Source organism: Orcinus orca, chromosome 4 (genome assembly GCF_937001465.1).
Source record: "Orcinus orca chromosome 4, mOrcOrc1.1, whole genome shotgun sequence".
In the NCBI taxonomy this organism is placed as follows: Eukaryota; Metazoa; Chordata; class Mammalia; order Artiodactyla; family Delphinidae; genus Orcinus; species Orcinus orca.
Genome location: NC_064562.1, coordinates 81,855,635 through 81,879,418, shown reverse-complemented (window position 1 = coordinate 81,879,418; position 23,784 = coordinate 81,855,635). Strand labels below are relative to the sequence as shown.

At 37.5% G+C, this 23,784-nt stretch overlaps 1 protein-coding gene across 5 annotated transcripts in view; it reads right to left on the bottom strand.

Annotated features, from left to right (window-relative positions):
* Positions 1–23,784, bottom strand: part of SCFD2 (sec1 family domain containing 2) — a 411,092-nt gene that overhangs the window by 339,693 nt on the left and 47,615 nt on the right. For all 5 annotated transcript variants that reach the window (XR_004482531.2, XM_004268274.4, XM_033425442.2 and 2 more), the window contains exon 4: positions 1,602–1,777. Coding sequence is in view for 4 of the 5 variants with exons in the window: in XM_004268274.4 (XP_004268322.1) it covers positions 1,602–1,777 (176 nt within the window). In the remaining variant the exon portion in view is untranslated. The remainder of the gene's footprint in view (positions 1–1,601; positions 1,778–23,784) is intronic.

Here is a 23,784-nt window from a genome sequence, read left to right as displayed (position 1 = left end):
AGCCTCATCAGTAGCCAGAGAACTGCAAATTTATACAAAGATAGTATTGACCCATTATAAAAAAATGTTTAAATTTGATAATACTGAGTGCTGGACACTATGCTGGGAAACAAACTGTCATCCAGTCCTAGCAGAAGAGTCAACTAGTTCAAAGTCTTTGATGATCAGTTTGGTGATATTTGGCAAACTCAACAATATGCATGGTCAACAAAATAACAATCCTCTCCAAGGTATATGCCCTAGAGACACTCTCTCACATGTGGACCAGAAGACAAGTTCCAGGATATTCATCTCATGCTTTCAAACCACACACACACACACACACACACAAATATGGAACAGTCTAATTATACATCAATATGGATTCCATAAATTGAATATTTATACAATTAAATCTATACATGTCAAATTTGGATTATCTTAAAACAGAATGCTGAGAGGGAAAAGCAGGTTGTTTAGGGATACTTATAATGTGATATCACTTACATAAAAAGTAAAACCCATAGCATAATACTCTGTATTATTCATGGAAAAATAAATATTTAATAAACATATAGAAACAAGGAATCAAGCTTGTGATTACCTCTGGGAAAGGAAAAAGGAGAATCAGAGCAGAAAAAGGGTAGAGTATCAGAGATGCTTCAACTTTATGTCTAGTTTTATTTCTTTAATGAAAAAGGATATAAAGTAAACATAAAAAACTAGTAAATTATATTGAATCTATTTGTAAGGTACATAAATATTTGTCATATTATTTTATGTGTTTGAAATACTTTATAATTTTTAAAAATACATCTTCTTAAAAGTTTCCCATGAAAATATTTTATCAATAGTGAAAAGGTCCTACTCCACATACATCTCTTCATGAAAATTACAAATGAGGACTTCCCTAGTGGTCCAGGGGTTACGACTCCACCCTCCCAATGCAGGGGGCCCTGGTTCGATCCCTGGTCAGGAAACTAGATCCCACATGCCACAACTAAGATCTCGCATGCTGCAACTAAAAAAAAGATCCCGCACGCCACAACTAAAGATCCCGCATGTGGCAAGGAAGATCCCATGTGCCACAACTAAGTCCCAGAGCATCCAAATAAATAAATAAATAAATAAGCTAATACTTTAAAAAAAAAGAAAATTACAAATGGAGTTTGCCTCCCTTTCGTCTATTATAAGCATCATTTTAAGCCACATGCTATATGTTGTTTAAGGATTAGAAAGTAGTGTCAGAAGAAATGTAAACAGTAGCAATATTCTACAGGAAAAGTAGCAAGGATTAAATAAAGATGCCATGAAGATCAAGAAAGGCCCAAATGGCATAAAACTGAAAAGAGATCTTCAAAGTTTAGTCAAATACTCAAAAAACATTCTAAAGTATTGAATGAGAAGCCAAAGACGTTACTGTCAAAAAAAAAAAAAAAAAAAAGTAGATACAGAAAAAAACTGCTACTTGAATTTTAAATTGGGGGCACTTAAGAAAATATGATATAGGGCATATGTCAACAATATGATTTATTACTAAGATTATAATAAATATCAAAGATTTTCCCTGGAATTAAAAACTTTAATTATTAATATCCCAAGAAGCTCCCAGAGCAACATACCTGGAGAAGGAGCCTTTCAAAAGCCAGAAAATTGTCCCACTTGGCAGTCTGCGGGTGTTTCAGAGTTTGAACAGTGGCCAGCCCAAGCTGTAGGAGCCCACAGTGATTCCCTAGAGCTTTGAGGTTGTTCTTGAAGAGATGAATATAGGACGTGAGCTGTCCCGGAGTGACTCTCCCTGGAAAAACATACAATTTATCAGTGTACCCTCTTCTGGGAGTGGTAAAAATAATGACGAGAATGCCATTAATAATACTATTGCAGGGCTTCCCTGGTGGCACAGTGGTTAAGAATCCACCTGACGATGCAGGGGACACGGGTTCGATCCCTGGTCTGGGAAGATCCCACATGCCGCAGAGCAACTGAGCCCGTGCACCACAACTACCGAGCCTGTGCTCTAGAGCCCGCGAGCCACAACTACTGAAGCCCGCGTGCCTAGAGCCCGTGTGCCGCAACAAGAGAAGCCACCACAATGAGAAGCCCGTGCACTGCAGCGAAGAGTAGCCCCCGCTCACCACAACTAGAGAAAGCTTGTGCGCAGCAACAAAGACCCAATGCAGCCAAAAATAAATAGATAAATAAATAAATTAAATTAAATTAAAAAATACTACTGCCTTACATCAGCACAAAACTTCAGAGTAAACTGCAAGCTTGCCTAAGCTATCGTGACTCTTAAAACAACATGGTGACAACAGCAAAGTTGAAACTATTAACTGCGTTTTGCAAGCAAGAAAACACGTGTTAAGTGATCTTGCCAAAGCCATATTGCTAGAATTCATTTCATAATTCTAAAATACCCCATAAATAAGTTATCAAATAAAGTCATATGAATAAATATTTCTTGAGCTCAACATGGAGTACCTCTCCAAGACAAATGATACAGCAATCTAAGAGGCAAAAAAGCAAGGTTTCTAATTGTGTGTGTATGTCTATAAAGGAGAAATCTGTTATGACTATAATTAAAACTTTATCACTGATATCCGTGGGTTCATGACAATATTCATAAGCATAAAAGCTGGCTGTTTATGGAACAAAAATGTATGGAGAACTAGAGTGGCAAAAATCCTGGAAGATGAGATATCAGAAGAAATGGTTTGGTATGGGTGACACAGTACATTTACTACAATGGTCACCTCTATCTAGAACGAGACCGCCACTTCACAGAAGACTGGAGTACCAAAAACAAACAACAAACAAACAAAAACAAACAAAAAACCACCTGTTGAAGATTCACTCTTTCAGAGCTTCTAAGTCCAACTTTTGCCTATAGCAGTCCTTCCATTTAGTCGCTTCCCACTCTAATACGTCAAATTTCACTCCTGCCATTCATCAATGCTATGGACTGAACTCCTGAACACCACAGATTCTCCTCATTGGGCAAGAAGATGGCAATGGGGCCAAACATAGATGCAAGTCAAGTAATTCTTTCCTTTACATCTTACCTACACCCTGTTTGTGGTTTACTCTCTGATGCCTGAAATCCCAGTTTGTTTGTTATGTCTAGTTTGTTAATATTTGGCAATGAGACCACCTGTATTTATTTAGCACTTTATCGTTTATACAGTGCAAGTGTGTTCTCTTGATTTTCACAGCAGCTCTACGGAGTAGAGAGTTCAGTGTCTTACATGGTGCTAAATGGCATTTGTCAATTAATGGTTTTGCCACAGACTATAATACACAAAAAATAAAGACCCTTGTTTCAAGCAACTTATAAGTCTGCAACATATTCTATCTTTTCATTACATATTTTGAAGAGATTAAGGATTTTGAAGTGCCTTATTACCTGTTTATCAGGGCGAGCATGTAAAGAAGAAAAACAGTGGGAATGATGAGCAGGGAGCTGAGTTTCACTAGTTTCTTTGGTCCCTCAGCAAAGCATGGTTCATTCCTGATTCCCAAGCAGCAAGCTAATGATTTGCTTGCTTAAGTACTAATAGAGAAGAGCCTCATTAACCCTTTCTCTGCTTGGTTTTGAGTCAGGTTGATTAAGGTATAATTTACATACAGTAAAATTTATCCTTTTCTGGTTCAGGGTGTTCTCAAATCAGTTCTATGAATTTTGACAAATGCACGTAGTTGGGTAAGCACTGTCACAATCAAAATACAGAATATTTCCATTACTCCAAAAAGTTCCCCCTTTGTAGTCAATTCTCTTTTCCCACCCCCAGCCCTTGGTGAACACTTATCTGCATTTATCTGGCTTCTGTCCCATAGTTTTGCCTTTCCAGAATGTTCTATAAATGGAATCATATAGTATGTAGCCTTTTGAGTCTGGCTTCTTTCACTTTAGCATAGGTATTTGATGTTCATTCATGTTGTTGCTTATATAGGTAGTTTGCACCATTTTCTTGCTGAGTAGTAATCCATTGTATGAATGTGCCATGGTTTGTTTAGCCATTTATCCATTCACCAGCTAATGATTATTTGAGTTTTTTTCCAATTTTTAGAAATTACAATTAGTTATGCTGAGCATCTTCTCATGTGTTTGTTGGCCATCTGTATGTCTTCTTTGGAGAAATGTGCATTTAGGTCTTCCACCCATTTTTTGATTGGGCTGTTTTTTTGATACTGAACTGCATAAGCTGCTTTGTATATTTTGTATATTTTGCTTCGTTTGCAAATATTTTCTCCCATTCTGAGGGTTGTCTTTTGGTCTTGTTTATGGTTTCCTTTGCTGTCCAAAAGCTTTGAAGTTTCATTAGGTCCCATTTGTTTATTTTTGTTTTTATTTCCATTTCTCTAGGAGGTGGGTCAAAAAAAGATCTTGCTGCAATTTATGTCAAAGAGTGTTCTTCCTATGTTTTCCTCTAAGAGTTTCACAGTGTCTGGCCTTACATTTAGGTCTTTAATCCATTATGAGTTTATTCTTGTGTATGGTGTTAGGAAGTGTTCTAATTTCATTCTTTTACATGTAGCTGTCCAGTTTTCTCAGCACCACTTATTAAAGAGGCTGTCTTTTCTCCACTGTATATTTTTGCCTCCTTTGTCATAGATTAGGTGGCCATAGGCGCATGGGTTTATCTCTGGGCTTTCTATCCTGTACAAATCAAAACTACAATGAGGTAACACCTCACACTGGTAAGAATGACCATCATCAAAAAATCTACAAACAATAAATGCTGGAGAGGGTGTGGAGAAAAGGGAACCTTCTTACACTGTTGGTGGGAAAGTAAATTAATACAGCCACTATGGAGAACAGGATGGAGGTTCCTTAAAAAACTAAAAATAGAACTACCATATGACCCAGCAATCCCACTACTTGCTATATACCCAGAGAAAACCATAATTCAAAAAGACACATGCACCCCAATGTTCATAGCAGCACTATTTACAATAGCCAGGACATGGAAGCAACCGAAATGTCCATCAACAGAAGAACGGATAAAGAAGATGTGGTACATGTATACAATGGAATACTACTCAGCCATAAAAAGGAACGAAATTGGGTCATCTGTAGAGATGTGGATGGACCTAGGAAGTGTCATAGAGTGAAGTAAATCAGGAAGAGAAAAACAAATATCGCATATTAACGCATATATGTGGAATCTAGAAAAATGGTATAGATGACCTTATTTGCAAAGCAGAAATAGACACACAGACATAGAGTACAAACGTATGGATACCAAGAGGGAAAGGGGTGGGGTGGGAGAAATTGGGAGACTGGGATTGACACACATACACTGTTGATACTATGTATAAAATAGACAACAAAGGGGAACATACTGTATAGCACAGGGAACTCTGCTTAATGCACTGTGGTGTCCTAAATGGGAGGGAAATAAAACGGAGGGGATATATGTATATGTATGGCAGATTCATTTTGCTGTGCAGTAGAAGCTAACACAACATTGTAAAGCAACTATACTTCAATAAAAATTTAAAAAATAAATAAAAATAAATTGAAAAAGATTCACAAATCAAAGTCCACCAACAATTTCCAAAAAAAGAAAGAAAGAAATTGTGAATAAAGCCTTCACAAACATCCTTGTTTTTTTTATGTGTGTATGTGTCTGTGGACATATGGTTTCATTTTTCTTAAGTAAATTTCTAGGGTTGTTGGGCCATATGCTAAGTGTACGGTTAACTTTATAAGAAACCGACAAACTAAGTTCCAAAGTGAGCTGTCCCACCAGCAGCAAATGAGATTTCTATTGCCTCACATCCTCACTAGCACTTGGTATTGCCAGTTATTTCGGTTTTAGCCATTCTATTAGGTATCTAGCAACAACTCACTGTGGTTTTAATTTGTATTTTTCTAATGACTAATAATGTTGGTCTTTTCAAGTGCTTATTTGCCACCCTATATCTTTTTTGGTGAAGTTTGTCTGTTCAAATCTTTTGCTCATTTTTATTAGGTTGTTTATTTTCTTCCTGTTGAGTTGTGAGTGTCATTAACTTTTATCAATCCATTGGCTCAACATATATTTCTGTGCCAGGGACTGTTCTTACTGCTAAGAATAAACCCATGAACAAATCAGACAAAAATCTGTCCTCATGGCCAACAAATAAAGAAGGCAAATGATTCCTGGATGCTCTCCTAATTAATTCAGCTCATTACATCTCATTCCCTTCTTTGGAGATGGGGATCTTTTGTGCAGATGATTAATATTTTTACACAAAAACATCTTGACATATTAAATATTAACATTAAATATATGAAAACAAATTTTCACATGAAATGTGTTCAGATCTAACATTGCCATGAGCTCCATTTATTTGTTTATACACTGTGCTGCAGGTGACACAGTGTGGTCCCTGGACACACAGAGCTTTGTGTATCAAGAGAGAAAGTCATAAAACAATTATACAAACAACTGCTTAATCATTATTGTGGTAAGTATTGCTAAGGCAAAAACTAAAATGTCCTGAAACCATGAAAGGCTCTATGTGATATGTAATTGCCCACCTCTCCAACCTTATCTCCTGGACTGAAGGAGGAGGAATTTAAAAGGCTCAGAATAGGGCTTCCCTGGTGGCACAGTGGTTGGGAGTCCACCTGCCGATGCAGGGGACACGGGTTCGTGCCCTGGTCCGGGAAGATCCCACATGCCGTGGAGCGGCTGGGCCCGTGAGCCATGGCCGCTGAGCCTGCGCGTCTGGAGCCTGTGCTCCGCAATGGGAGAGGCCACAACAGTGAGAGGCCTGTGTACCGCAAAAAATAAATAAATAAAATTTTTTTAAGAAAGGCTCAGAATACATACAATCCATTCATAACATAACTGTGTTTTAGAGAGACCTCAAGAAATGGAAATCATCCAAGAAAGTCACCAGGTCTGTTTAGATTTTGACTGCAATAACCATATGTTCAATTTAAAGATAAGAATGTCTTCAATTCAGGGACTTCTCTGGTGGCGCAGTGGTTAAGAATCCGCCTGCCAATGCAGAGGACTTGGGTTCGAGCCCTGATCAGGGAAGATCCTACATGTCGTGGAGCAACTAAGCCTGTGCACCACAACTACTGAGCCTATGCTCTAGAGCTCACGAGGCACAACTACTGAGCCCACGTGCCACAACTACTGAAGACTGCATGCCCTAGAGCCCGTGCTCCACAACAAGAGAAGCCACCCAATGAGAAGTCCATGCACTGCAACGAGGAGTAGCCCCCACTCGCCACAACTAGAGGAAGCCAGCGCAGCAACAAAGACCCAACACAGCCAATAAGTAAATAAATAAATAAATATTTTTTTAAAAAAGAATGTCTTCAATTCAAAAACATAGTTATTAAACTTTTTATCCAGTTAGCAATTTCCTAGCTCAGACTTGGACTCAGTGACCATATTTACATAACACTGCCTTCCCACATAAGGCATGAGATCCAAAGGAACAAATGGATATATTTCATAACAGGAAATGCCAACAGAACACTACCTTGTGAATCAGCAATTATTCACCTTTGCTGCTCCATTCTGTTCCCCTCTGTATACCTTTTTCTTACACACACAAGCCATTAACACTTCCTTATATATGTCATGAAAGCAGGGGGGTTTTTTGGTAAAAATTCGTAACATGTTAATTGGAATTTAGTAAAAGAGTACTTCACACAAATGCTTTAAAATATAGGCTAGTGACTTTTTAAAATATAAATTTAATCACAATCTTACATAAAACAAGTCAAAATCAACTGACTGACTACCAAAAATGCTATACTGTGAGGCTAACAACTTGAGAAAACTTCTCAGTTCATATCAACTAAAACTGCAAGCAACTAGAACCAGGTGTTGAAAAAGTAATAGAACATTTATTCACATCTCATATTACCAAAAAAAACCAAAAAAACTTGTCAGGCAGATTTACATGGTGATTTTAAAATGTCAACCCAAGAAGGCTTTGCAACACATTTTTTTAAAGTCCTAAAAACAAGGGCTATTTTATATCAAAACTGCATAATACATAGCAACTCTTTGAAAAGGGACAATTTTGAAATTTGAAAAATAGTTTTCAAGTAAGAAAATCTATTAGGCTTTCTTTTTCTTTTTTATAGTTTTTAAGGAAGTGAAATGGGCTTCTGATTTCAATTTAGTTAAGAAACAAACACAAAACTTTAACAACCATCAGTTCTATGTATATTTTGAAACTCTTATTGAAATAGAATTATCTCTTGGGAGAAAGAGGACATATCTGGAAAATAAAAGGATTTAATATATTTATATTGTCTGTGATCCTTACAATATTGAATTCCATTGTATTCAAATCAATTATGGAACTTACTCTTCCATTTATTATATACATTTGATAAACTATAACTTTCTGAACCTGCTTTGTGGCTTGGTAAGATATATTTAAAATATCTACAAATATATGATTCTTTGTTGATTTTCTTAAAAAAAAATAGTATTCTGTCAGTGCTAGATTTGATTTAATCCCCAAATTGTGTCTTAATGGTAGAAAGTAACCATCTTTCTACTGGTGGTAGACTCTCAACCACTGCGCCACCAGGGAAGCCCCATTGCATGTTTTTTATTCATCATTGTCCTGAAAACATGAAGGAAAACCCAGTGTGTGAAATGTGAATAAACAAAGTTATGTTTTTTTTGGGGGGGGGCTTTGTTTTTTAATAAATTTATTTATTTTTGGCTGCATTGGGTCTTCCCTGCTGTGCGCAGGCAGGCTTTCTCTAGTTGCTGCAAGCGGGGGCTACTCTTCGTTGCGGTGCACGGGCTTCTCATTGCAGTGGCTTCTCTTGTTGTGGAGCACAGGCTCTAGGCACATGGGCTTCAGTAGTGTGGCACATGGGCTCTAGAGCGCAGGCTCAGTAGTTGTGGCACATGGGCTTAGTTGATACGCGGCATGTGGGATCTTCCCGGACCAGGGATCGAACCCATGTCCCCTGCATTGGCAGGTGGATTCTTAACCACTGTGCCACCATGGGAGTCCTCAAAGTTATGTTTTAAGACATGTATTTCCAGAAATCAAACATCAGCGTTTCGTTTTTCTCCTTTTTAATCATTTTTCTAATATAATAAAGGCAAAGTATATTAAAATATTTAAATATAACGTTCTGTTAAAACTATGGTTTATTAACTTACACATAATTGGCAAACATGAATAATTTTAATATTACACAAAAATATCTATTCATTTGTCATTTTTTCTCATTTTAACATTTTGTGCCGCCAAATAAGAGCAGCTGGACACAAAATAAACAAACATAGCTGAACTCTGCAAGCCACAAGAGGAGCTGAGCACTGATTACATTCCTAGTTCTTCTTGGCTCTGCTTGGCCACGTGCACTGTCTTGGAAGTGCTTCCTGTTTGGTTCTCCCTGAGCTTTAGTGCATTTTGCCTTTGCCTCCATAACCAAACAGCCTCAGCTCCTCTTTACATTACCTTCCAGTGAGCTACCTTCAACTCTTTTGTTCACATAAAGTCCCATATATGCAGTAACGTTTCTTTATCTATAGTCTTTATCTATAGGAATTTGGCCAATCTTTTTAACTGTGCTAGTATTTTTATCGTTTACTTTAGTGCTCTAATTATAAATTTGTATCGATTTTTGAATGGGCTTCTGCTAGTGATTTTTGTTTGTTTGTTTGTTTGAGGTACGCGGGCCTCTCACTATTGTGGCCTCTTCCGTTGCGGAGCACAGGCTCCAGACGCGCAGGCTCAGCGGCCATGGCTCACGGGCCCAGCCGTTCCGCGGCATGTGGGATCTTCCCGGACCGGGGCACGAACCCGTGTCCCCTGCATCAGCAGGCGGACTCTCAACCAGTGCGCCACCAGGGAAGCCCTGCTAGTGATATTTATTTTATCACGAGCCCTGATAACTAGTATGTGATTTTGCAAAACAAGTTTTCCAAGAATGCGTGTAAATTATAGCAAAAGCACTTATACTAATATGTAGACAATGGTGGCAACTCTACTAATATTAAACTGTTGGTTGGTGGGCAGCACTGTCAGGGAAAATTTCAAATGTTAATTCAACAGTTGGCATAAGAGAGCCAGAATCTTGTGTACCAAAGATGGTTTCGGAGTTTTGTAAATAATGTACGAAAGGTTCAGAGGGTAGCATGAACACATCGGTTTACATCCTCTTCTCATTTCATCAGAAAGACAAAAAGGAATTAAAAAGGGAAAGGAACACACAACAAAGAGATCGTGAGATAGTCCATAAGCAGACAAGACTTCAAGCACTTTTCCTCCCCATCTGCTGGTTATCTTTGTAACTTACATTACATACTTAAACTTTCTTCTTTGTTCTGTCAACTACAGATGGTATGCTATGGCTTTTCGTCTTCTAAGCAGAGGATATTAGTTCCCCTTACCCTTCCCTCTACTTCGTATTTCCCCCTTTCATCTTCCAAATCATCTGTACTTTTATTTTCATCCAGTCAAGATTGATAGCATTTATATTTTGTTTTGTAACCATAATTTAGTCTAATGTGCTTTTTCTATAGCATGATTCGAAACTTCAAAATTAGTCAATAGTGTTTGTATCATTATAAACTATATAACTATTAATGACAGACCCAATGTACAAGCTATGATTACATTTCCTTATGCATAGAATACACTTGGGTCCTAGAATGCGTATGGGCTTTTTCTGAGGGGGCGGGGGAGGAGCATTCCCTGCTTTAATCAAAGTTGTAAACTCTCCTAATTTCTAATACACTGTCTTATCTTTGAAGTCCGTGTTGTGTTGTGTTGTTTGTTTTTTTTAAATTGAGGTATAGTTGATTTGTGGGGTTTTTTGGGGTTTTTTTTTTCCCCTCCCTGAATACTTTACTACCAAACTCCTTCATTCCCCTGTTCCATCATGGGCAGATTGTTCGTTAGGCCTTTTTGCACAGTCAGCAGCCTGGAACACCTTTTATTGCTCTCCTCTATTGGAACACCGCTTCGCTAAATCCCTGATTTTTCTTCCTTGCTATACTGCCTTGTTTTGCTGGACACCCTCAAGTAACTTCCTCGGAAAAGATGTGTGGAAAGCAAAGTTCTCTTATCTCTGAAAAGGCTTTTTCTTGCCCTCAAAGTTTGATAACGGTTTATCTGGATCTACAATTCTAGGTTGAAAATAATGCATTGCTTCATTATCTTCTGGCTCAGCGTTGCTCATAAGAAATGTGTGCTAGTCTCATTCTTGTTCCTTTGTAGATAAGCTTCTTTTTTCCATCTTGAGGTCCATAGGAGCCTCTCATTCTCTTGTAACTCTGAGGAGTCACAGTGATTGTGTCTAGTTTAGAGGGTTTTTATTCTTTCCACTTGCTTTTCAGTTAAGCCTATTCTATATACTTGATATGTCTTTCTTCACATCTGGGAAAGTCTTACATTCTTTCTTTGCTAGTTTCCTGTCCTCTGCTTTCTCTCTCTTTCTGAAACTTCTAATAGTTCTTGGGCCTCCTGACTTGGTTCTCTATATCTTTTATCTTTGGTATCATATTTTCAATGTCCTGTTCTTTCTACATTTTAGGAACTTTTCTTGATTTACCTTTAAACTTTGGCTGAATTTTATTTTTACAATAACATCCTTATTTCTAAGAGCTTCTTTTTTAACAAGAGCTTTATGAGCTTTAACTCACATACCATAAAATTCACCCTTAAAATGTACAATTCACTGATTTTTACTATATTCACAGTTATGCAACCATCACCACTGTATAATTTGAGAACATTTTCATCATCTCAAGAAGAGAGCCTACACTCAAATTTCCCCAGTTATGAAAAAGACATACAGCTATAAATCCATACATATTAGAATACAGCCTGAATAAAATTTTCAGTTGGGAGATATAACTGTACTTAGTTATACTAGGAAACTGAGAAATAGCAGAAATGAGAACATTCAGGTAATTATAGCTATAAGAGAATTCTGGCTTTTTTATATGTAATAATACTATGGTCATGCACTAAAAAAATGTTTTTAATTGAAGTAACAGAGGAATAGAAGAGTACTAAATCATGCAGCAAAACAAACAGTAAAAATAAACTTCCTCCCCTCCCCCCCCCCACCAAAGGCTTTGCCTAGAATATGTGACAAGGCACTGCAGCAAAGAGGGGCCATCTGCCCAGAAGATACAACCAGTTTCAGACTCAGAAGCCTCAGGTATAATGGAGGTGAAAAGTGAGGGGTATAACATAAAGTAAAGCTTACACATCTTAAGTATGTAGTTCCGTTCACTGTTACACACACATCTATCCACGTAACCACCACCCAGATCAAGGTATGGAATATGTCCAGAACTCTAGAAGATTCCGTCAATACCTACCTAGTCAATAAGCTCACAACAGCAAACTATTACTTTTAACTCTCTCAACACAACTCACTTTTTTGTCTGCTTTTGAACGTCATAATAAACAGAATTATACAGATACACTATTTTGTATCTAGCTTTTTAAAATTCAACATCATCCAAAATCTCAATCTTTTTTTTCTCACTGTGTTTTATTGTTCTATATGACTATAATAGTTTCTCTATCCATTCTATTTTGAAGGATCTTTAGGTTTTATAGCTCAGGGCCATTATAAATAATGATGCTATGAACGTTCTACTACATACCTTTTGGTAGACTCATTTCCATTGGATACATGCCCAGGTGTGAAACCACTGGATCAGTGTACACTTATCTAAAGTTGATACTGCCAAATAGTTTTCCATGGTTGTATCAATATAACCACACATTTTAAATATGATCAAACTTAACATAATTTTTAAAGTATACATACAATGTTTAAAACCTCGCACAATTGTATAATTAAGTTTCCTTCATGGTATTTTATGCTGGGTAGCCAAAACTCTAATAAGAGAGAGAGGAGAAAAAAAAAAAGTCACAATGGAAACCACATTGCCATACTCTTAGTATGCACCTTTATTTTATTTTTCTCATTGTTTGTTTACTTGCTCATTTACTTACTTTCTTACCTAATTACATACAAAAGGCCTGGAAGGCAAGATACTGATTTCAGAGCAAAGGTTACATTGAAGAGTAAGATGATAGGGAGGGGGGATAGACAATTACTTTTTATTTTACTAATGCTATGATATGAATTTTAAAGACTATTTTACTTTTTAAATAGTCTCTTGGTTCTGATATAAACTAATGTCTGTTTCATGTGAAATGAACAGACCAGTATTTTTCTCTGGGAAATCTGAGTCTATCACTATCACTGATTTGTACAATGGATGAAGCATTGGCTTTCAACAGAAAAAGAAATGTAAGAGTATTAATAACTGTCGGTTTCCCACCTCTACTGAGGTCAAAGGACAAAGAAATATGGTTAACATGCAGGTGGAGAAACTTAAGTCAGACATGAGAAAAAAATTCCACGATCGTGATGACTATTAGGCATTGAAACAGGTTATTAAGGGGGGGAAGAGGGAAGACAGTATAAATCTTCTCCCGTAGGGATTTGAAGGGCAGTATATACAGCCATCTGTATAGTGAAACTTGGATAAAACCCAGCTGGGAATTGATGTCCATTTTTTTAACACTATGAATACTGAAGAAGGATTTCCTAGGATATCCTTTAAACAGTATATGTTTCTTGTTACACAAATTTTTGAGCTCTGTAGTATTACAAAGACAGAATAAGAAAGTAATGTGAAAAGATCATTTTAATTATATGAATCAATTCAATCAAATGGATCCAAAATTGAGAAATCTATTGCAAGATATGTTTTCAGGATAGTACAGAATAAAGTATAACTGCTGCAAGACCACAGGTCACAAATAGAAAATAAACAGCTCTCCCTGAAATTTTTACAAAAACAGTGAAATATAAAACCACCAGAAACACTTAGGGTTTGGCTTTCTTTGGAAATGCAGCCTTCCTGAGGCTAAGTTAAACACTGCATCAGTGTTTATAAACTCAGCAGAGAGCACAGAAAGGAACAGACAGATTACCCCTGTTATCTAAGGGGCAGATTACCAGCCTGCCAGGTAAGCAGCCTTTCCTTGGTGTGTCTACCCTGACTTGGAAAGAATAGCCTCCAAGTAAAGCAACTCCCACCCCACAGCAATGGAGCTTCCCTTGGGGTTTTTAAACTCCTAGCCCATATTCTCATATGTTGAGGATCCCTTCTGTTGAGAAAATATAAAGATTAATAAGAGGAGGAGGAGAAAAAAATGAAGAAAAAGATGCACCAATTAAAGTTAAAAATATAGAGCCAGAGGGCAGATGCTTGAAGATGGGATATTAGAAATTCAGATTCCCATTATGTGGTTGGGGAAACAGAGAAACAGAGGCAATTCAGGTTCTGTTTTAGGTGATGAAGTGTAAGAAAGAAATATGTGCTTAGTGACCTTAAGGCTTTCGGGCACTATTAATCATTAATTCAATAAAAACTCTTTCTGTCTCTTTCTCTAGATCCTCTTCTTCTTCACGCCCCTAAATGGATGTGTTCCTTACGACTCTGCCTTCAACCCTCCTCTCACTCATTCTACTTTCTTTTCCTGGATGATCACCCTTACGTTATATTTCCTTTAGAAATTCACTACTTAGGCTCCAACATAATCACTAGGTAACTAAAACCCCAATCTCCACTTTCACTTCTGGAAATCATTACTCTAGTCACATGTTTTCCAACTAAGATGATCAGGAAGCAATCATACAGGCAATGTAATTCTACCCCTAAATCTGGTAGAATACTCTTCATATGCAATTGTATGACCACTGGTCATTATTTTTTATAATGTCTTTTATCTGCCCAGGAGGCAGTAAATAATTTTACCATGCTATATCCTCCTTTTACAGAACACGCTGAATTTCACAAACATTTATATGTTACATAATAAATCATCTCATCTAATTGTCGGGTTAGCAGACAATAGAATCCCCATTTTGAAGACAGGAAAACAGATTCAGAAAAGTTAATTAACTTGTTCATTTGAAAATAAGACAGTATTTCTTCATGTTTCCTATCCCCTACAAGGACCTAATTATATACTATGAACACATAATAAATACGTTTTAAATGAATGAGAACAATTGCCTATTACGGCTAAATCTGGATAATGTATAGAAAAAATTTCAATGAGTTTTCCCCCTTCTACTGATTCCAATGACCTCTAGAAAACTGTGCTAATCTTGGACCCCAGAGAATATGATACTCTTTTAAATAATGGTTCTCGAAGGTGTTCCATGGACCCCTGGGTCCTTGAGGCACTTTCAGGTAGTCAGAAAAGTCAGAACTATTTTCATACTAATACAAAGATGCTACTTGATTTTGTTACTATCCTGTGTTTGCATTGACGGTACAATAACAGTGGTGGGTAAAAGTGCCAGTGCCTTAGCACCAATCAAGGCAGTGGTACCAAATTACGCGAGTAGTCAGTTTCACTTTCAGAATGGCCATGATGAAAAATCAAACGTTACTAATTTTATCAAATCTCAACCCTTAAGAAAACATCAATATTTTGTGTAAAGAAATGGGAAATACACAAAATGCACTTCTGGGGCAACCAAAGTATCAGTGCAACCATCGCCTCAAGGAAAAGCACTGATGTGATTACTTGAGTTGTGAACTGCTGTTCACACTGTTTTAATGGCATAAAATTTTTACCGAAAAGACAACTGAAAAAGTATGGTTCTTCACACATTTTTTCCAACAAGTAAATGAAGTGAATCTGTCACTTCAAGGAAAACAATTAACAGTTTGTATTGTCAATATCGAAACTCAAGTTTTCATGTGAAATTATAATTTTGGAAAACTTGTACCTGCCCCTATATCTTTACATTCCTAATACTTAAAGATTTTCTAATGATATCAGTGGTGATATTGACAAATGTGGCTTTGTTATATTGTATAATATATGTCAACATTTCGAAAATCTGCATAACTTAAAGAACCAATATTGCCCAAGTGATAATGTACAATGCTATAAAATAATATGTGCATAAAAGAGCCACTCAGGGCTTCTCTGGTAGTGCAGTGGTTGAGAGTCCGCCTGCCGATGCAGGGGACGCGGGTTTGTGCCCCGGTCCGGGAAGATCCCACATGCCGCGGAGCGGCGGGGCCTGTGAGCCATGGCCGCTGAGCCTGCGCGTCCGGATCCTGTGTTCCGCAACGGAAGAGGCCACAACAGTGAGAGGCCCGCATACCGAAAAAAAAAAAAAAAAAAGAGCCACTCAAAGTGCAAGAGACACCAATGGGTTTTAATGTACCAGAGTATGGAAAATTCAGCAATATGGTTTCATATTCCACATTGCAATTAACCTGTAAGAAATTACCTCTTGTAAACCTGGTGTAGTATCAAAGAATATCTGCAATTTTCTGGAAAGTTATTAAAATACTCCTTCCTTTTTCAACTACGTATCTTTTTAAGGTCAGCTTTTCTTTATATACTTTATCCAAAATAATGTATCACAACAGATTGAATGAAGAAGCAGATATGAGAATACAGCTGTCTTCTATTAAGCCAGACGTTAGAGATGTGCAAAAATGTAAAGTGGTACCACTCTTTTCCCTACATTATTTTATTTGAGAAAATATAGTCATTTTTCACAAAAATATGTTACATTAACATGTAATAGGTTTATTATAATATTTTTATATTAATTAATAAATATTTTAAAAATTTTCCCTGCTTGAATTCCTGACGTGATATTTTCTTTCTATCTGTCTCACATGTATCAATAGATATACTCCATCCATTGTAAAGCAATTATACCCCAATAAAGACGTTAAAAAAAAATAGATATACTCCACATAAACAAAAGCTCTTGGTGTCCACATAGTTTCTTTTTTTGTTGTTCATAGGTTGTTGTGAACCTCAATAGCTTTTTTTTTTTTGGTCGCACCACATGGCTTGCAGGATCTTAGTTCCCTGACCAGGGATTGAACCTGGGCCCCCAGCAGTGAAAGTGCCGAGTCCTAACCACCGGACCACCAGGGAATTCCCCTCAATAGCTTTTAACAATGTAAAGGGGTTCTGAGACCAAAAAGTTTTGAGAACTGATGTTCTAAATCAGTGTCACTCTTGGATTCCATAGGAGGGAGACAGAAAAAGCAATCCATTAAATAAATACATAACAAATACCAACTGACAGTATTAATTCAAGAATTTATTTATTCATTCCATAAACACTTACTGAGTATATAGTAACTTCAAGGTCTTGTGTTAGGTGTGGACAATACTAAGAAGCACAGATAAGAATTCTCAGGCCCAACTACTCAGGGTATGGTGGTAACTGCTATAATAGAAGTATGAACAAAAACAGTACCGATAGGGATAGAAGATGTCATCTTTTAGAAAGAATGACAGGGGATGCGAGATATGATGGAGAAAATGTTGGGGCAGAATTTTAAAAGCCTGAAGGATGAAATGAGCATTCTTTTTTTGGAGGGAGGAGGGAAGTAGGGTCAGGCTTTAAGATCAGTAGCAATTATTAACCAAGTATCCATGTGCAAGGCACAACAGGGGATACAAAAATATCTATAGTCTTCCAGGAAACTAGAATTAAGGAAAAAAAGCATAAAACAATTATCAGAAAGAGGAAGATAACCAGAAGAGCAGAGTGACATGAAGACCAAGGGAAGAGCATCAAGAAAGAAGACATGATCAGATGCTACAATATATCAGGAGGAACAAGAAATATCATAAAGGAAAGTTGTAAATAGAAATATTAATGCATATAACTGAAAGTAGAAATACACATTGTCCGTCTACTACTCATTCACACGCATCAGGCAATCCATTCATTCAAGCAGCAAGTACTAAGCCACACACTATATACCAAGCCAAACAGCCAATGGAGAATATGAAATGGACACTGTCTAGCAAAGTTTTGGATCCACACACATTTAACTATTTTGCACTGTGGTAAGTGCTAAGACAGAGCACTAAGAGAAATAAGAGAAAGAGCTGTGCGTCCTCAGAAGCCAGAGCAATCAATGCAGCTTGCTGAGGAGGGTGTAGGAAGAAGGTTAAAGGGGAATTAGATATGGTTCCACAGAGAAAGTGACATTTGTACTAGATCATGAAAAATAAGGTGGGTTTGACAGGAAAGTGTTTGTGTGTGTGTGTGCATGCGTGTGTGCACAAGCACGTAGTGTAAAGTGAGTGGTTATATTAGTCAAGGTCCCAGCAGGAAAAAGATGGCACTCTAACAGGAAAAATAAGGCAAACATAACAACAGGAATGCCTAAGAAGTTAGGCTAAGGGAAATCAGGAGCGTTAAGGAAAACCAACAAGGGAAGGGTAGAGGGAAGCAACCAATTGCATCCTAGCAGGGATGAAGCCAGGCAAACAATACCCTAACCATACTCTCCCCCCACCCTCTAAATCTCCTGCCCATGCCTCCCACTGGCCAAACCGAACTGAGAGGCCAAGGGCAGAAAAGCGTGCTGAGGCAGTCCATAACGGTTAGCCTCCAGAAGCACAGGCAGAGAAGGGTGGAGGAAACCTGGAGGGACAATCAAACGAGAATATTTCAGGTGAAAACAACAAAGACCTGTATCTACCGAAGTTCCTGCTGAGGAATGGGGAGTAGGGAGGAAAAGCAATTTGAGTGGATGGGTGAAGCATGAGGCTAGAAGTCAGAAAGATTTCTCTAAATAGCATGCTAAGGAGTTGGGACACTATCTTCAGGCAATGGGGAACCATCAAATGGTTTTAGACAGAGGAATGGCACAACCATATCTGTGTCTGTGGCTCTGTAGCAGCTGCCCCACCCCCCACCCCCAGCAGTTTGATTCCTGATACAGAAGTCAGACAGACCCGGGTTGTAACCTGGCTGGGCCCAGGCAGAAGGTAGAAAATACACCAGTTATTTGAGCAGAGAAAATTTAACATACAGAATTGTTAACTGGGTAACTGAAAGGTAAACGAGAACTCCAAGGTATCATGCAGGCAGCAACTGTTGAAAGCAGCTACGACCAGTAGGATGGAAGAAACACAGAGGCTGGAATTATACCTCGAGAACGGAGTGCTACTTGGCTAGGTTGGTACCTCTGAGGAGGGGGTGCCATGAAGCAGGTTCTGCAAGTACTGGAAGAACTGCAAACTGGATTCAGTTGCTCCACAGGAAGGACCTGCCACTGCCGGGGTGAAGAAGTGCTGCTGGCATGACACTGACAAGCAGAAGCAAACTCCACAGGCAGCAGGGAGAAAGAGGCAAGTTGCTTCTTCCCCTTCCAGACTTGCAGTTTCCCTCTGGCACCCCTCATCAGTGTAGCCCACCAGGAAGCCAGCTGAAGAGCAGGATGTGGTCTGCCCAGCGCCAGCCCCAGCACCGCACAGCAGAAGGGTGGGTTGAGATCTGGGGAGGGGGGAGAAGATTACCAAACTGACAAGACTACTGGGAGGATTAAATGAAACAAACTATGTAAACTTGTTATAATGCCTGAAACAAAGTAGCTATCCAATAAAAGTCAATTCCCTTCCTCATTCCCCAAACTGTGGCAAGAGCTAATACATGAAGACAAGGATATGTGAGAGTTCAACAGTGCATGTTCCCTATGAGGCATCCAGATTTTCTTCTCTCTTATCAATTACCATATATCAAATGGTACGTTAGTCTTATTAGGTTTTAACCTATCCATTTTGCAAAGTTTCACAATCTCCACACCCAGTTCACACACGCACGTACACATGGATGTGTATGCATACATGTTCCCCTTAATCCCAAACAAAATTCTCCACAATGAAGGCAAAAGATATAAATGTGATCAAAACACAGAACTGGATGAACTCAATACCAACAGTAGGAAGCAGAGTACTCTCAATAATGTTGAAAAAAGTATACATCGAATAAAATTTTAGTGTTTTGATTTAAGCTATTTTTCAAAGCTGTAAAAGTAGGAAATGATAGTGGGTGTGGCACTGGTGGGAAGCAAAAATCACTAATTTCATCTGGGACTTCATTAAGAGAAGTATGGTGTCCAAAAAGAGGCAAAGAACAACACATCTTTACTCAGCTCTGGACATCACATTTTAGGATGGACATTAACAAACTAGAACTTTGTCAGTGGCTCAGAGCTAGAAAATGTGTTGGTTAAAGGCTAGTCTTTTCACAAATGGTTGAAAACACTCATCACATTTCATTTGGAAGAGAGACACTGATGGTGATTATGTGGCGCTAACACTCCAGTGCTGCCAAACAAGGAGAGTGAATTCAGAAGCTTCACAACGCACTGGATCAGATTATCATCTGGAAATGTAGCTCAAGAGATTTTCCTGTAAAAGTGTGACCACTGAGGCTTGGGAATCCCAAATACAGCCAAGGTGATTTGGGGGGTGAACAGAGTCAGGGAAGAGGTAATAACTAAGCTGAAAATGGAAAAACTATTTAGAATTCTGCTTAAAGAAAGAATGCGTTATCAAAAGGGAAATATTCAGCGTAAAGGCTAGAAAAAGACAACTTAAGTGGAAAGAATGAATTGGTACATTTCCAAGAAAGAAAGGGGGAAATCATCTAATTTGATTTGTTTGTTTTGATTTTACAACCCTCTTATAATATAGTTTCCCACGTAGATTTCCCCATAGATAGAATATAACTGCAGCACACCAATTCCAGTTTGCCTGATAATCATAATCTTCACTCTGCTCAGAGCTTTCTTTCTCCTTCAAAATTCCAGGAAATAGTTTCCCCATTTTTATGGATAAATAAAGTGAAATTTGGCTAATAAGTAGCAGAACTGTGATTCACCTCCATGTGTAACTGACTTTGCACTCCATCACAATCAGGAGAGCCGGAAGTCCCAGAAAACAGAGAGAGATGTACAAGAAAGTGGTGACAATCTGGTAGTGAATATCGCAAAGAAATGAAGAAGAATGAGGGCTGAGAAAAATGCCCTTATATTTAGTAGCCCAGAGGACTTGTCAGCAAAAAAGTACCAGAAGCCAGACTACACTAGATTAATAAGCAAGAAAATAATAAAGAAACAGGCGTTGAGCATAGAATACTTTTTCAAACAATCTGGCTGCAGAACAAAGAACAGTGTCGTAAAGAGATCTGTTTCACTTTAGCCCTAATAGGCTCTTTCTGCCAGCCATTAAATATAGCCACTCTGCAGAGAGCTATGGGAAAACCGGTAAAGATCTCCCAACCACAGTGTCAGTCCAGAGGAACAGATTCTCTGTAAATGGAGAGATTGAGATGGGCATCTTACTCTGTGAGTGAACATTTTGGGTCCAAACAAATGGGTTTCTTAGAGTCCATTTGTTTTTTACTTTCAGAATACATTTTCCATGATGAAAAGCCAGTGGGAAAAATGCAATTCAGTTTACAATGTTTTAAAAAACCACTTTTCTGGAACATATATGTTTAGTTAACTGACAATTTAATAACAATCTCTTGGAAAGAAGGCATATGTTTATATGTGAAATGATAAAATGAATTTTTTTCTTTCTTTTGGCAATTCAACTTTTTTCCCCTAAGAGAATGATGATTATTTCTCTTGGTGCTCATGATGTTTTAATATTAACTTACCTTTTACTGAGAAATTTTATATAATGGGATCCCTCCCAGTGAATTTAAATATAAGAAAAGTCTTCAATCTAGAATTAAAATATCTGTTTAATGTCTCAAAAATACCAGAAGCCTCTATCACAGTCAAAAAAATGTGTACTTCAGTAGAATTTACAGCAGGGGTTGAGAGAACAGTGCATAGTTTAAAGTACATTTCATAGCTTTCAATGCTGCTAGAAAAAGCATTCCAGCCATCTAGGATATCAGAGCATGATTTTTCTTTTTTTAATGATAAGCAGATTTCAAATATCAATGTTTTATTATGTTTAAATTCCAGCCCTTTTCCTTACTGTTCATAGTTATGCATCTGTTGGTATATGGAAATGAGACACACCAGAAATTCTGACCCGTGATATGAAGCAGAAATGCATAGCCACAGTGTGTTATCTTTTACTAAATTATAGTTGGCACACAGATAGAATAAGATTTGGGCCAATCTTTTTGGTCCTTCTTACAACAAAGTTGGCTAACAATTGTCTGATTCTTTCCTTCTTTTTTATTTTTCCTCTCCTCACCCTCCCCCATGTCTGGAGCTTGGGGATAAATCAAACCATCTTATCTAAAATTTTTTTGGTTGACAGAAAACTCAAATATTTAAATTGAATTCCTTATGGGGCTACCCGCTTTTCTTTTTTTTTCCTGGCTCTGATTATTTTTAAAAGATACAGAGCTTTAGAAATGTAAAGTGTTTTGATCTTTCAAGAGTCCTGCATTGATTGAGCAATAAAAACTGATTTATGCTCTGTGATAGCATCATAAGGTTTTATCACTGCAATGCAATATAAATTAACCTTATCACCCAGACCCTTTGCGCATTCCTACTTTTCTCTATTCATGATGTGAATGAATTAGTTCTTATTTCAACATATTCACAGATAAGGAAATATTTTAGGTAAACATATGTTATTAATGTGCACCTATAACTGTGGGAAGAAAAGCCAAGAAAAAATGAAAGGAAGGAAGGAAGGAAGAAAGACAGAAAGAAAAGAAAGAAAGAAAGAAAGAAAGAGGGGAGGGAGGGAGGAAGGAGAGAAAGATACAAGAATTATAGTCGAATGCCAGGATGATCTCAAAGAAACAACTTTATTTCTACTTCAAAACAACATGTAGGACTCTGGCCTTGGTTGTATGAAGTTAGGATAATTTTATAAATAAAAAGCATATTCCCTCACATTAGAATGCCTAGATTTGAATTCCAGTCCTACTCCTTATCAGATGTATGGGCTTGGGCAACTTAATTTTTCTCTATTCCAGCTTCTTTATCTGAAAAATGGGATACTCATAGCACCCATCTCAGAATTACAGTGAAGATTAAATAACACATGTAAAGAGTTAGAAGAAAACCTGGCACATCATACGTGCTCAATAAATGTTAGTTATTTTCACTTTTCTTATCACCCTTCATGTTCCTTAAAGCCCTCATATATAATCACCTAAGACACTGAAAGTTATGATTTTTGTTCATATTATGACCCTCTAACTTTTTTCCTTCTAGGTTCATCCACATTCTTTTACTTCCAAAATTTTGTTCTTCTATTTCAACTTGACAGTTTGATTTTTTTTGTACTCATTAGGAATCAAGAATTTGGGTGAGAAATCTCAACAAGAAAAGTTTACCCATCTAGTAAAATGTACTAATATTTATTGGATACCTAAGAGCAGATTATAAGAGAAACCTTATTTTTTAAATAGAGAAATAAACTTTTACAAGTTTCCAGAAATAAATTCTACCTATTAAAACCAGATTCAATATCCATATTTAAATATTTCCATACTAATAAAATTATTTAATTTAAAAAGGGTAAAACCCCAGATTCCTTTCCTCCAATAAAAACATTAGTTCTCCGACATTTTAATCCAAAGAAAAAAGCCATTTAAAATTTAAATTCCTTGCAGCCCCATTTTTCTAATACTAAGGACAAAGCTCCATGTGAAAAAAAAAGGAAATGAGAAAAATCAGGCATTTCATACTGTGGTGAAGAAGGGGCAACACTGATGTGACCAGACAATTGGCAGACCACTCTAAGGGTGAGAGGCCGGGACAGAACGTGTCCATCTCCTCAACTGATTTGTCAGCACAGTCATTCATTCATCAAGTCTAAACTAATAAGCGATCACTTCTCCACAGTAAGTGTGGAGGTGGAGGCAGGGGTGTAGGAGTGGGACAGAATGAAGGGGAGGAAGTTCAGACCAATTTTGAGAGTTCTAGATCAAATAACTAACAACATGATGCCTTGTAAGCAAGGACTCTGTTGGACTTCCCAAAGTTGAGTCTAAGA